The sequence below is a fragment of the Brachyhypopomus gauderio genome, chromosome 6, assembly GCF_052324685.1.
Source record: "Brachyhypopomus gauderio isolate BG-103 chromosome 6, BGAUD_0.2, whole genome shotgun sequence".
In the NCBI taxonomy this organism is placed as follows: Eukaryota; Metazoa; Chordata; class Actinopteri; order Gymnotiformes; family Hypopomidae; genus Brachyhypopomus; species Brachyhypopomus gauderio.
In genome coordinates, this window is record NC_135216.1 from 20,577,081 (window position 1) to 20,592,611 (window position 15,531).

At 45.7% G+C, this 15,531-nt stretch overlaps 1 protein-coding gene and 1 non-coding gene across 2 annotated transcripts; one reads left to right on the forward strand and one right to left on the reverse strand.

Annotated features, from left to right (window-relative positions):
- Positions 1-1,690: 1,690 nt before the first annotated feature.
- On the reverse strand, positions 1,691-7,737 carry tap2a (transporter associated with antigen processing, subunit type a). The gene is made up of 11 exons (XM_077009540.1): positions 7,096-7,737; positions 6,904-7,018; positions 6,470-6,600; positions 4,749-4,954; positions 4,139-4,336; positions 3,819-3,947; positions 3,514-3,702; positions 2,917-3,090; positions 2,555-2,714; positions 2,282-2,418; positions 1,691-2,134 (listed from the first exon to the last, which is right to left on the reverse strand). The coding sequence occupies exons 1-11, from the start codon at positions 7,595-7,597 to the stop codon at positions 1,919-1,921; spliced, it is 2,157 nt and encodes a 718-aa protein (XP_076865655.1). The 5' UTR covers positions 7,598-7,737; the 3' UTR covers positions 1,691-1,918.
- Positions 5,454-5,525, forward strand: trnac-gca (transfer RNA cysteine (anticodon GCA)). Its single transcript has one exon. It is a non-coding gene; the product is annotated as a tRNA-Cys (tRNA).
- Positions 7,738-15,531: the final 7,794 nt, after the last annotated feature.

The following is a 15,531-nucleotide window of genomic DNA, read 5'->3' on the forward strand; positions in this document are numbered from 1 at the left end:
GCAGGAATAAAAAAAGTGAAGTTATTTATGCATTCATGGAAAACATAAGTAAAACATAGTTTAAGCATAATCAACAAAAATGTATGCACGATTTCCCCAGAATTAACTGACTTATTTATCAGTTTGGCAGTCTTGAGAAATGTGTGCAACTCCACAAGATGGCACCACTCACTATGAAATAAGATGAAAATGAAACTTAATTGACATTTACTTTCCACATATATTTATTGCATTTAGCAGATGCTGTTGTCCTAAGCAACTTACAAATGTATCTGTGAATAAGTATAAGTATCTTCTTATGCCAATACTCTAGGCCAGAATGCTAGTACATTAGGTTATCCACCGCTTCTGTTACTTTTAATTAATTAATACTTAATTAACCAGAAATTAAGTTACCTTTAGGGGATAGTACCTACTTCTCATAACCAGAAAGAGGTTCATGCTCTGTTACAATGATTAAAATTAGGGTACATGCAGTAGTCTAAAATAGACTACTGAGGTATTCTATGCATTGAAAACAGCATATACATATGGCAGAATTGTAGCAAGAGCCATGTTAATATCCATATACTCAATCATTATTCTTGTGTTTACTTTCCTCTTATATTTGTTTCAATGCAGATAGTAATACTGTAATTGTTGAGTAAGACTTAAGATGAATAACTAAATAATACTGCTGTGGTTTAAGGTAAGAAGTGTTCTAGGGTAAAATACTTGTTGCTTCCACCCCCCCCCCCCCCTCATTGATATATATACGTATTTTAAAACATTACAACAACTCTAATACATAAATGAAATCCAGAAACACCCAACATCTTTGACATTTGTCTTTTGTTCAGTAGATTCATTTAAGAACAAATGGTGATACTGGAGAAATCATTAGGATTCCATTAAAACAGAAATTTCAGCTATGAAATATTAGTGATAAAAGGAAAGAGGCTGACCAGATGTCCTCTTTTACCTGGACATTTTGTTTTACTAGAGCTTAAATAGAATTTTGAGAAGCGTTTTGTTCACAAGCTAGTCACATCCCGAAAACTAGGATTTGGCAAATTTCACTTTGTTGTTTGCCATTTGCTAATCATGAAAGGACAAAATACTATTAGGCTACCTTCTATAGTATACAACAAAGTTGTGTAAATAATTCTAATTGTAAAAGTGATACAGAGAGAGGAGACACACGGGAAAGACAAGAACAAAAGGCTGAAATGTCCTTGCTGTTTTAGACTAAATTCACTGTCCTGCCTCCACTCCTCTGCCATTGGCAAACATTTAATACCACGCCTGGTTTTGGCTCGGCTGTTTTGACACCTCAGGAAGTGACTGTGGTGAACAGAAAGTGAAAGGGGGAGACAAGGGATTTTCCAAAAAGGTGTGTGAGTAATACTTCAGTTGGGATAGACACACTCTGTGCATCAACCATTTTGTTGCAGGCAAAGTTTGTTTTTATTATATCACCACAAAATGGCCGACTACACCATGACAATGCAGGTGGGGGTAGGTTCAGCCAAGCAGATCTGGCAAGCTTGGTGTATCTTAAAAAGATACCCTGCATTAACCCTTTCAGTGTCCAGCTGAACTTAAATGATCCCAGTAGTAGTTAATTCATTCTAACCAATAACTACTGTTCACCATGTAAAAGCAATCAAAATACATTTTCATGCATTTCATGCATTCTGGAGACCAATGCTACAGAAGAAAATTTTTATTTTACAATGTTTAAGTGCTTTTTGTAGTTAAACAGATGAACAGTGTTGAGAAAAACAAAAATAGAAAAAAAACATTGGTTGTTTTCCTATACTCCTCCACTCTAGAGAACCACCATATACATTCTTTCCTTTTTTGTATGCTGCCCAATGTTTATTAATTTATTTGGTGTGATCATGGTCATCACAGATAACATGACCTCTGCTACTGACTAGGACATCTCATTATGAGTGGAATCATCAGTAAAGAGCCGCTCTCTCAGTTTGAAATAATGCCCCTTTTTCTTCATCAGTTCCTCATGAGTGCCTTGTTCTAACACTCTCCCCTGGTCAACCACAACAATCTGGTCAGCCCTCTCAATAGTCTTCAGTCTGTGTGCAATCACAAGTAAGGTCTGATTTGGGCAGTTGGCCAAGGCTTGTTGGATCTGTAAAACATTTTAGGTCTTGTTATAGTCAGTCTGTTTACTTTTACTACATGTAATTTCTTTGACTTTTTTATTGACTATTAATTAAAATGAAAGCAGTTTTGCTCATTTTACTGAGTTTGTGTGTGTCCCTATCCACATATTTACCATCTGTTCACTCTCAATGTCCAGAAAGCTTGTGATCTCATCCAGTAAAAGAATCTGTGGCTGTCTGATCAGAGCTCTGGCAATGGCAATGCGTTGCTTCTGACCACTAGCGAGAAGGCTTCCTTGTTCACCTACATCTGAAGAACATTTCTTCAGTATTGCAAATCTGTATTCCATATTGTCCATATTGTCAATGTCACAATTAAACTCCATAATACTTGAAGCCCTTTGCCTATTTAAATTCAGAATGTGAATCTGAGCAACTGTATTTACCTGTGTCGTACCCTTTTTCTAACTGGCAGATGAAGCTGTGGGCATTGGCTTTACGGGCAGCCTCTTCTACACTCTTATGTGAACAGTCTGGTAAACCATAGGCAATATTTTCTCGTACCGTACCAGAGAAAAGAACAGGCTCTTGACCCACTGCAACAACCTGCAGTAATAATTATGAATGCAATAAAAATTATAATAAAAAAAGTTTGAACCAGTCACAATTATGATATCACAACCATTAATATTACACACTGACTTACCACTTATATATATTTTTGCATTTTCAAAAATGTGCAGAACAAGTAGTAATTACTCAGTGAAACTGTTGGAAACAGTATGTTAAAAGTAAAGTAAAAAGTTACCTTGCTGTGCAGGTACTTGTGCTGGTAGTTCTGCAGAGGCTGTCCATCCAACAGGATCTGCCCCTGCTGAGGCTGGTAGAACCTCTGCAGTAGACTGACACATGTACTTTTGCCTCCACCAGACATGCCCACCAGGGCAGTCATCTGACCTGGCTTCAGCTCCAGACAGAAGTCCTGAATCAAACATATCTAGCTGATTTTAAATCAATCAATTACAGTGGACACACAGACAGATGGATGGACAAATGGAGGGATGGATAGATAGATATATAGTTAGGTATATTCACAGATATACATAGATGCTTTCAATTTCATAAACATTTCAAAGATACATTTCTGAGTGTTAATGCTACATTCTAAACGTTATTCCTTGCAATACATATTTATTACAAGCATTAGATACAAGATGTGATATGATGTATTTACAGCATAAACACATGAATTCTTAGCTAAAAATGTACGGAGGTGTTCAATGAATGTTAAGTATGATTAATCAACAGTATGAAATAAATAAGATTTCATGCATAAAAATTTTATTTTTGTCATTTTTGTGTGATACTAATATATTCTAACTGTGGGCTGATGTAAGATCTGCACCTTGAGCACATTGCGGTCAGAACGTGTTGGGTAGGAGAAGATGAGGTTCTGAAAGCACACATGTCCCTTCAGCTCCTTTGGTTGCAGAGTCCCATCAGAGTTCACTTCAGGCTTGCGGTCCAAGTATTCAAACACTTTACCTGCTGCACTCACGCTGTTCAGCATGTCTCCAAATATGTAAATCAAAGTCTGTAAGGTATATAGCCACAGGTTTTGCTAGGCTTTCTTATAAAGTTTATATAGTTTTCTAGTTTTATTTCTGGTAGTTCTAGACCTGTTTTTTTAATGGTCAAAATCAGACATACCCTGATGCTGTTCCCAAGGTCTGACTGGTAAAGGATGAATGAAACCAGATTTCCTGTGCTCATCTGCCCATACTGAATAAACAGCCTGCCATAATGTAACATAGCCACATTCACTCCTAACTCTATCAGCTGTGAATGACATACAAACAAATAGAAAAGCTATTTCACACACAAATACTGGAGCTGGGATTTGTAATGACCATCTTTAAACCATGTCATAATAGATAGTGAAATATAAATAATTGCAAGAATACTGAGTACAAAAACTCACTATGCAGAACAAAAAAAGTAAACACTGGCAGTGCTTAATTCATACTCACCCTCCTCACTAGTAGGTACACTGCCCTGACTGTGTCCCTTTGGGTCTTTAGGTTATGGGTGTTCACCAACCGGTCATTATAACGATGGGACTCACTCTGCTGTGTGTTGAAGCTTTTTACTGTCCTAATGCCAGACACTGCCTCTCCTGCAGTATCACTGGCTCTAGCCATGGAGTCCTGTACCTCCTTTGATAGTCTCTACACAAAGAAAATAAGAGACATCACATGCAAATTCTTTTAAATCTTTAGTTGTCAGCTACATAGGTCACAGGGTCAAATATGCTTGATTCAGCTCAGTTAGCTCCGAACATTCAAACAATTTTCAACTGACTAGAATTTTGAGAGACAATGCTTAGTCCAGTATGATTAATTCTCCATCAGAGGACTTTGGTAAACATTCCATACAAATTCTGAGCAGCTTACGCCTTAGAAAAAGGGAAATTTGTTGGGGTACAAATATGGTTCATATTTGTATCAAGAGTGCATGTGCAAGCACAAATGTGTTTAGCCATCTGTGGGCAATATTTCTTCTTTAACATGGACAACCACGTTTAAACCATGAAGCAATGGGACATTGTTGTAATAGGACATGGTTCTGTTTGGTCAATACCTGGTAGTGAGTATCATAGATGTTCTGTAGAAGGCCAGTTAAAGGTGTCTCCATGAGCACTAGTAGGGTAAGCTTCCAGGAAAGACTGAACATCAGGTACATCATGCCAAGGGTCTTGATCAAAGTCCGTAGAAGGACATTCACATTTAGAGCTACAGCTCTACTCATCAAAGTTGTGTCGGTGGATAGTCTGGATGTCATGTCACCTGTATTACAAATTTAGAATACACAACGTTTACAAAATGTAAGTCCAAATGTAAGAATCATGACATCCAATATTGTTTACAGCCATTCCATTAAATAGAAATGGAAACAAAGAGAGCCCTAAGTGCTGCTACAAACAATCATTCTTTTTTAAAAACAAGATCCCCATGCAACACCCATAGTACAAATCTTTCACTGAAACTGGAACACCACCAGAATAAGACCACAACTGCTCTGCACCACCAGTATAAGACCATAACTGCTCCACACCACTGTAACTGACAGCAGACTAATGTTCCCAACTCCACACAGTTGTTAAGCTTTGGGTTAGGGTTATAGTAAGCCTAGATAAGCTGGTCGAGCATTTTCACTGTTGCTCAAAACATTCACTTAGATTGTCACCTTCCAACATCTCCAGTAAGCTCCACATCAGGTATCGTGTGATCTTGTGTTTTTCCTGCTCATGTGATCACATTGGGGTTGCAAATCACACTTCTTTTGGGGGGTATAGCTCAGTGGTAGAGCAATTGACTGCAGATCAAGAGGCCCCCAGATCAATTCTGGGTGCCCCCTAGTGTCAGCTGAGAAACTTGCCCTTCCCTTATATGATGCATTGCTATGCAAATTGCAACTTTTAAGCATTTAGTGTATGACCTTAGCAAGCACTCCATATCTTACTCCATTCTGAGTAAGAAAACTTGCGCCAATGGCTTCATTCCATCATGATTCATTAAGGGCTACTGAATGCATTCCCAAACACATATCTTTTAATACTGGTTATCTCAGCGTGAGGGCATTTGAGGGCCGGTCATGATATGCCAACTCAACAATGTATATAACTGGTATTCAAGTGATTCCTATTTTATCTCTGGATGTTCCCTCATCGCAAACTTGAGAGACCTTCTGGCTGCTCGCTATTTCAACATGCACATTATATTTTGCTCATAGAGTGCACCCCTAGAAAAAGTCATAAAATTGCAAAGTCGTATGTCTCACCCCTGTTGTCATTAGTTTCACCTGTCTTATTGCTGGTCATTGTATGAATATTTGGATGTCCTAGCCTCAGTTAATGTTTGGGTGTTTTTGTCTCTTTGTCATCAAGCATTTTCATTGTATTCCTGATTCTATTTGTGTTGGCTCCCTGACCTTGGGCTGTCTTAATCACCACAATTCTGTATTTGACAAAAACAAATCTCGTTCTTCTCATCGAGTGCATCCGCATCCATATTGCTCTGTGTTACACAGTTATTGCCCAACAGACCCTTGCTGTAAGTTAAGAGATTGGTTCTTCCAGTGGACAAGCCACCAGCAGCCACTATGAATAACAGGTAAACTGGGTGAATACTCTATCCACCTTATTATACAGCCATTAGATGGAATAGAATAGAACACTTGGACCCTAATTTTGTGGCTCATGGTTTTAGGTAATTGAGGTTTGGAAGAAAAACACTTAGGCTTGAGATGAGAAGGGAAGATGAAGGGAATATAAAATATTACAAGATCATATAAACAGCTACCTGTTTTTGTGCTCTCAAAAAATCCAATTTCCTGTTTGACCAGGGAGCCAAAGAGTTGAAGCTTTACTCTAGAGGTAAAGCTGCCAATAGCACACAAAAAGAGGCCTCCTCGACAACCTGCACTGAAAGAGCTTAAGAGAAGGAGAAAGAAGCATTAGGCCTATCTATAACTTAAAATCTGTCATGCAATGAATATTCAAAATGCTACAACAATGGTGACAATTTTTGACAGCAAACGTATGCAAAATGTACACTACCATTCTGCATTGCACAGATCAGCATTGTGAGCTACACTCCCACTGATGTTCGTGTGACGAAAGTACGTAAAAACATTATATTCCAAAAACAATCCAGCCAAATCAGAAACTCAGAAATAAACCTTTAAAGCGTTAAGTAACAAATCTTACACTAATTTAAAAAAACGTTTTACTTACCTTCCAAACGAGAACAACGTCAGGAATATTATTGCTGCTCGGAACCTGTCCCAGTGGTAATCAACGCGCAGGATGTCAATCAGTTTTCCTGTGTATAATGGAATGAACATCTCGCCTGAAAATACAACATCTCACTTTAACATGGATATTTTACTGACTTTCGATATTCAATTTTAAACACGGACTACTTACAGAGAACAGATAGCGCTAGAAACACTGATGCTCCAATCAGTACGAGGTAGTCAGGTTGGTAGAAACGGATCACTCTCATAAAGAGCACCCGAGCCTTCTGTTTCTTCTCTTTTCCGTTGCTTTCTCCATTAGATTCAGGAAATAACATTTCCCAAAACAAGCATCCCAAGGCAGCAGCGACGCTACCAATCAACCATGTATCAAACTTCTTTAGTGGATAGTTTCCAAAAAGAGCTAAGCGAGCAGTTTCATACATCGGTCCAATAAAACAGTGAGTCAAAATCCAGCGCTTCGCCACCGACCTTCTCAGGTCGGTGTAGAAAAGGGATGCTGTGTATAGCAGTGCCCATCGCAGTACTGATTCAACCCATTGTCTTACCAGGTTACTGTTACCGTCTAAATTGCTTTGTCGAGATCTCAAGCGTGTGTTTGCGAAGTCCAGCATATACAGTATGACAAAATCCGTACATATTGTAAACGCGAACACCAACACTTTCTGCATATTGTACTATATCGTAAGACTTGTCGTAAAGGTTAAGATGTGAAATCTAGCTAAATAAAAGACTCCAAATGCATTCGTTCTTAATTCGTTAAAGTAAGTTCTCTATGAAGCGAGGTCAGACAAGGATAACGCACTGATGATAAACTAAATAGTTTCATTTTCGATTTCGCTTCGAGCTACTTAACTGGCGTTCAGCAGAGGGGAATCCCCAATTACCCCACTAGTAAATCTGACAGTTTTGTTAAGAGTTAAAATAATTATTTTACTAGAGAAATGTAAGCCAACATATTTTTGTTAATCAAAAAATTTATTATTTATCGTAGTAAATATTATTTAAATTACTATTTAGCTAACTATAAACACGACAGGATAATTGTAATAAAAGTCTGATTAGAATTTGAAACATGGAAAACGAGCATTATTTTACTATTTCCAGTTATTGAGAAGTCTTAACCCTGCTAAACGTGTTCGCTTAGCAACTGATGAGTCATGTATAAAAACACGGCTTGGAAATCTGCCAGGTTTGTGCAGAACCAGAGAGGAGGGTACGGCTCGAGAAAAGAGACCACCTCCCCGTGGCTGCGTGTGCGTGGCTGCCTGGCCATGGCACGAACGCGTTCCTAATCTCGCGCATGCTCGTTCGTGTGCAAAACGATGGCCGACGCCAGCGTTTAGTGTAAGTTAAAATACCTCGTTTTTGTAGACAAACGAATCTTACATTCTAGTCTTGTATTGGCAGTGTATATGTTCATAAAGTTACTTTATGGAGAGGAAAACATTTAAGAATAGCCTGTTAAGTTCTCTGCATTGTAAACTTCGCATGGGAATAATGAACAATGCTTGACAAATTGGGAATACCAATCAACTGTAAATTGAACAGTGTTTAAAGAGGGGAAGCCATGCGGCTTTTGCAAAAATAAAGTTCTAAATGGAAATATTTTGTTTGTGTGTTTTCATGTATTTCTACCTGAATTTTATCTGCAAAACATTAAGTTTAATGTGCATTGAAGTTTTCAAATCCTTTGCAAACATCCTTATAATGTCATATGGGATGTTTCGTAAATACAAAGAGTGAAGGTATAACTAGTATATGTAGTTATTTATGTAGAAACGGTAAATTTGCATTTATTACTTTTATTTAGAAATTCCTATCACGCGATACTATAACGGAACTTCACCAGCGCGGTGCAGCCAGGATGAGAGAGCCATGGTGAGAGAGTCTCCCAGTCTCGCGCCGTATACTCTTGGAACCAGAGCTCATGGCAATGCAGACATTCAGAAAAAAACATTTGAGGGCTTTATCTCAATGTTATAACAATGTGCTGATTTGTCTTCTCAGTTGTGGCAAATTATCACAAATTTGGCTACACGTCAGATCTTAAAGCGGAAATTAAATATGTGAAATGCAGTAGGCTTGTAACGTGGCACGCGCCACGGAGCGAGGAGACGGACACAATCGCTGAGATGAGCGAGATTTATTACGGGGAATACCATAGGCAGAGTCGAAAACACAGGCATGGGTCATAACAGGCAGGCAGTCCAGACATGAAATACGAACAGACATACTCGGGCAGATAAACCAACACGACGGGGAAACACGGAACAGGCAGGAATACTTGCAGCGGAAACAATACTCACAAAGGACAGGATAGAACAAAGCACAAGACACTAAGTAGACAAAATCACGGATACTGGACTGGGGAAATACTGGGACTTTATACATAGAACTGAAACAAGGGACAGGTGATAACAATGACACGGGGGCGTGGGAACAAACGAGGTAATCACAGAGACAAACGAGCGGGGCGGGGTAAACAGGCAGAGAATAACAAAACCACGAGGAACAGAGACGTTGGAGTGACAGCGGGGAGAGGGGGCGTAGCCATACGTGACAGTACCCCCCCTCAAAGCGTGCCACTCCGGGGCACGCAAGGGCAGACAGGACAGGAACCGGACTCGGACAGGACGGGGAACCACGGTACACGGCGAGGGACAGGGGACACGGGACAGGACGCTACGGGACAGACAAGACTGGGCAAGGCAGGACAAGGAGCCTGAGGCAGGACAGAGACAGGGGAAACAGAGACTGGCCAGGAGCTGGGCCGGGGCATGGCAACACAGGCAGGGACCGGGCGAGGCACGGGAGCAGGGCTGGACGGGACAGGACTGGGAACAGACACGGGAGCGGGGCCAGGGGACAGGGCGGAGGCAAACACAGAGGCAAAGACACCATGAACAACGGAGACAGGCACTGGCACAAGATGGGTGACAACTTGGGGAACAGACATGGGGACAGGGACGACACCACAGGAAACAGACACAGGAACAGGAACATGGACACGAACAGACACAACCACGGGGACAGGGACCAAAACAAAACCAGGGATAGAACATGGGAGCAAGGGGAACATGGGCAAAGAGACAGGGGCACATGGCAGAGCAGGGGGCACAAAGAGTCCAGGCCCAATAGAGGGCAGCACAGTCTCTGGGGACACAGGCGCGGCCGGGCGGCGGGCAGCGGGCACAGGCGCGGCCGGGCGGCGAGCAGCGGGCACAGGCGCGGCCGGGCGGCGGGCAGCGGGCACAGGCGCGGCCGGGCGGCGGGCAGCGGGCACAGGCAGGGTCCGCTGGCGGGCAGCGGGAACAGGCAGGGTCCGCTGGCGGGCAGCGGGAACAGGCAGGGTCCGCTGGCGGGCAGCGGGAACAGGAGCCGGCAGACAGGCAGCGGGAACAGGCAGGGTCCGCTGGTGGGCAGCGGGAACAGGCAGGGTCCGCTGGCGGGCAGCGGGAACAGGCAGGGTCCGCTGGCGGGCAGCGGGAACAGGCAGGGTCCGCTGGCGGGCAGCGGGAACAGGAACCGGCGTGGACGACCTCTCCTGGGTCGCGGGGACAGGAACCGGCGTGGACGACCTCTCCTGGGTCGCGGGGACAGGAACCGGCGTGGACGACCTCTCCTGGGTCGCGGGGACAGGAACCGGCGTGGACGACCTCTCCTGGGTCGCGGGGACAGGAGCCGGCGTGGACGACCTCTCCTGGGTCGCGGGGACAGGAACCGGCGTGGACGACCTCTCCTGGGTCGCGGGGACAGGAACCGGCGTGGACGACCTCACCTGGGTCGCGGGGACAGGAACCGGCGTGGACTGCCGACGGGCAGCGGGGACAGGAACCGACGTGGACTGCCTACGGGCAGCGGGGACAGGAACCTGGGGTGAGGAGATGTGCTTGGGGGGCGTGTACGCCAAGCCGACGTCCTCGGGGGGCGCGTACGCCAAGCCGACGTCCTCGGGGGGCGTGTACGCCAAGCCGACGTCCTCGGGGGGCGTGTACGCCAAGCCGACGTCCTCGGGGGGCGGAGCCGCCATACTGACGTCATCGGGGGGCGGGACCGCCATACTGACGTCATCGGGGGGCGTGTCCGCCAAGCCGACGTGGCTTGTACTCCCCCCCAAAAAATACATGGGGGTGTCCTGTGGAGTAGCCGGCGGGATCAGCGGTGTTAGGTCCTCCTCCTCAGTGTCCGGGTTGAGCCTGGAAGAACACACAGACACACACGCCCCTCGGTGGCTCTCTCTGCGATGGCTCCGCCTCCTCTGAGGCGTCGGGAGCTCGCAGCAGCCATTGAGAGCCAACCGAGGGTTAAGCCACGGCTCGTCTGTGCGCTCGTTCCGTCTGCCCGCTGCTTGCACCACAGGTTGCTCACCCCTGTGGCGTTCGTCAAGCGGGGCAGACTCCCAGCGCTCAATAGGAGTCTCGTCGCGAAAGCCAGCAGTAAGAGACTGTGCTTTCTTCGGTCTGCGACGAGACTTCCTTGTTCCCACAGCGCCAGGGGTTTTCCTGTCTCCGGCTCGTTCGCACTGTAACACATGAGAGTTAAACTGCACGGAAGCAGCCAACAACTCGTTACAGCGACTAAACTCACCGGAGTCTCGCTCTCTCGCTGTGTCCTCGTTTGATCCGTGATTATGTAACGTGGCACGCGCCACGGAGCGAGGAGACGGACACAATCGCTGAGATGAGCGAGATTTATTACGGGGAATACCATAGGCAGAGTCGAAAACACAGGCATGGGTCATAACAGGCAGGCAGTCCAGACATGAAATACGAACAGACATACTCGGGCAGATAAACCAACACGACGGGGAAACACGGAACAGGCAGGAATACTTGCAGCGGAAACAATACTCACAAAGGACAGGATAGAACAAAGCACAAGACACTAAGTAGACAAAATCACGGATACTGGACTGGGGAAATACTGGGACTTTATACATAGAACTGAAACAAGGGACAGGTGATAACAATGACACGGGGGCGTGGGAACAAACGAGGTAATCACAGAGACAAACGAGCGGGGCGGGGTAAACAGGCAGAGAATAACAAAACCACGAGGAACAGAGACGTTGGAGTGACAGCGGGGAGAGGGGGCGTAGCCATACGTGACAAGGCTACACAAGCCCTGAAAATGTGCCTGTCACGGTGAGGCGCCCCCCTACCGGTCGCCTCCGTCCACAGCGGCCGTGTGTTGTTGTTATTGTTTTGTGACGTCGTATGCGTCCCTCAAGTGGGCGGAGCCCATGATCCGTCTCACCTGAGGGTCGTTTGTTTGCCTATATATGTCTTGTCTTTGTACCAGTTGACCGATGGTCATTATATCCTTAATTTGGAGATATTGCATGGGGTTTTTGGTTTGCACACTTTCTATTAAACCATCCTTTTTCCCTGAGACTTGGCGTGATCGCTTCCTTTTTAGTTGCTCATCCCGTCCATCACAGAATGACCATCGGAAGCCGCCAGTCTCTTTTACTTTCTCCTTCGTTCATGGTCATGTCTCATGGTAAGTGTTTGTCTGCGTGGTGTTTTGTGAAGAGTTCCGCCGTGCTTTTGTGTTGTGTTTGTGGCACGGCGAGGACCAGGGCAGTCTGCCCTGGGAAAACTCTTCGTGTTTGTCATTTGTTTGTTGGAAGAGCTCCGCCGTGCTCGTGTTGTGTGTGTGTGTGTGGCACGGCGAGGACCAGGGCAGTCTCCCTGGGTAAGCTCTTCGTGTTTGTCATTTGTTTGTTGGAAGAGCTCCGCCGTGCTTGTGTGTGTGTGTGTGTGTGTGTGTGTGTGTGGCACGGCGAGGACCAGGGCAGTCTCCCTGGGTAAGCTCTTCGTCTTGTGTGGTGTTAGTGTGTACGTATGAACGGTAAAGTTGGTCAGTGTGCGTTGCTCGTTTGTTTGTGTTGAATGTTTTATGTGTGACGCAGGTACCGCTCGTCACTGTCACCTCGCTCCCCTGTCGTCTTGTGTTTTATGTGGGGGTGCGACTGCGAACCTGAGCGGCGCGTCACTGTCTACCGAGCACGCACGTATGGATCCCGTTTCGTTCATTGTTTGTACACAGTTTTTTGTTTGTCTAGTCTTTGCGTGTTCGTTTTGTCCTAGCGTGCTTGTGAAATGTTATTGTTGCATGTAATTCCACGCTTGCCCCTCCCCTTAAATGTGTGTTTGGGTGGGGGGGACCGGTTGTGGTCCCGTGCCACGGGGTATGGCATGGAGGGCGTGTGTGTGTGTGTGTGTGTGTGTGTGTGTGTGTGTGTGTGTGTGTGTGTGTGTGTGTGTGTTTTCTGTGCAGGTGCTTCTCCTTGGCGGTGTTCCTGGACCTTGTGGGGGTCTCCACCTGGCAGGAGCCCCCTTGTGTTGTGGGGTGACCGGAGCCCGGTCATGAAGAGCCCCTCCCTAGAGGGCTGGGGCCCCTCGATGTTTGGGGACCATGGGGCTCCGGTCTGAGAAGCTCCTGCTGAGGAGGGAGATCCTCCCTCCTGCCTGGGGTGACCAGGAGGCCCTTGGGGCTGCTCCCTAGCCCGCGTCGGGGGTGCTCGGGGCTTCGGTCTCTGGCGCTCCTGGGTTGGGTGGAGGAGTCCACCTTGCGATGAGGGGCCCCAGGAGGGGTTGGCTCCCCAGGAGACTGGGGTGACCCCTAGCAGAAGGCAGGGGTCAGCTCTGGGAGGAGGTAGGTCCAGGAGGTGAAGTAGCCACGCCTTGGAGAGGTAACCTGCACACACACACACACACACACACACACACACACACACACTAAGGACGATAAAGGAGCCGTAGCTCCTCATCCACACACCCTTGGGGCTCTCTGGCTAAACGCCGGTTGGGGCGTGAGGGCCCTGTGACCGACTGGGGCATGGTTTTGTGTTGTTAATGGCCCGGTCAGTCCAGGGTCCCGCCCAGGGAGGTGAGCTGAGTAACGTTGTATGTTTTGTTTCAGCTCCCGGACTGCAGGAGTTATCCCTGCCTTCCTGCCCTTTGTGTTTTGTGTGCAGCCGCTGTGTGCCACACACCCAGTGGAGGGGAGTGCGACCCTACCGGTCGCTTCCTTCCTCAGCGGCTGTTGTTGTTGTTGTTGTTTTGTGACGTCGTGTGCGTCCCTCAGGTGGGCGAAGCCCGTGATCCGTCTCACCTGAGGGTCGTTTGTTTGCCTATATATGCCTTGTCTTTGTACCAGTTGACCGCTGGTCATTATATCCTTAATTTGGAGATATTGCACGGGTTTTTGGTTTGCACACTTTCTATTAAACCATCCTTTTTCCCTGAGACTTGGCGTGATCGCTTCCTTTTTAGTTGCTCACCCCGCCCGTCACAGTGCCCAAGAAAACCCAACAAAAATATATTTGGAGGATGAAATACCTGAGAGCTTGAATGACCTGATTTGAGCAATTGAAAAACAAAATCTGTGCTTGTTTTTTAAATCTGTGAACCTGTAAATTAAAAGTTGTACGTTTATGTGTAATGCGAGAACTTGAAACCTAAATTTTGCACTTGTATTTTTGATGTAAGAACGTGTAAACTAAAATTTATCAGAAAATGTCCGCCTTTAATTTTGCAACACATATTTCAGTTTATTTGTTGCAACATTGATTTTTGCACCAGAAGTGAGCAGGGCAGTGGTGGTGGGCGTGGCAGTCAATGATGGCACACCAAATAGCGGTAGGCTACATTTATTTATTGTATGAGCAGTGGACAATGTTTTGCTAAACATGGCAAACGGCATAAAGAAGCTAGATGCTATAGTAAGATTGCCCAGATACCTTATAATAGAGTTGGCTTGTTTAACAAAATGTGGATCTTGATAAAAATTCAGCAAAATGACAATGCATATGCAACATTTTGGAAACGTGCTGAAAGTCACTGCGGTCAAACCAGCCTCCACTTCAAAAATCTTGGTCAAGCCAGCCCCCGGAATATTTGCGCGTATACAATGGATTGCGGTAAAGGGTGATGCTGCCTGTGATTCCACATTTAAATGTAAATGGTGTACAGAATGAGTACAAGCATGGGCGTGGTAAGGGGGGGAAAAGTGGACCAGGGCCCGAATAGGAAGAGGGGCCCATTTTTTTGCTCATGTGCCTCGTTTACTGGCATTTATAGGGGGCCTGTACTGTTTCACCCAATGTGACCCAGTGTCCTATATTGGGATTTGCAGTCAGATAAACTCTTTCATACACCACTTCCTCCAAGGAACAGGCGCGGGTTGTATATGACGGGATTTAATGTAAGAAACTGAAACAACAGAAATACAGAAAGGCACTCAGCACATAAATCACAATATACTAATTAACCAGAAACAGAATCCCCCTACGTAGCAAGCACATTGAAATTGGACACGTCCCTGGACGATAGCCACACCCGTTGCCCAGGGTGCAAAGACAGGGCCGGAAGGTGACGCCTATCCGCACAGTGCTTATGGCTCGCCGAGGCCTTCAGCAAGTCGACCTGCAGTGGCAGACCAGGGCTCTGGCATTGGGTACCGCCACATCCCCCTCCTGGTCAGCGAACATGGGCGTAACCGTAAAGGCCCTCGAAGGGTGACCTGCCCTGGGACGAGTGCAAGAGGGTGTTATGGGCGTACTCTGCCCACATCAGCTGATCGGACCAGGAGGCAG

Bases quoted from the DNA above. Each gene is read 5' to 3' on its own strand.
- tap2a (XM_077009540.1), bottom strand. From the start codon at position 7,597: ATGCAGAAAGTGTTGGTGTTCGCGTTTACAATATGTACGGATTTTGTC. The intron at 4,955-6,469 runs GTAGCTGTTTAT...TTTGTAATACAG, and splicing joins TTTTGAGAGCACAAAAACAG to GTGACATGACATCCAGACTA. The intron at 4,337-4,748 runs GTATTGACCAAA...TTCTTTGTGTAG, and splicing joins TCTATGATACTCACTACCAG to AGACTATCAAAGGAGGTACA.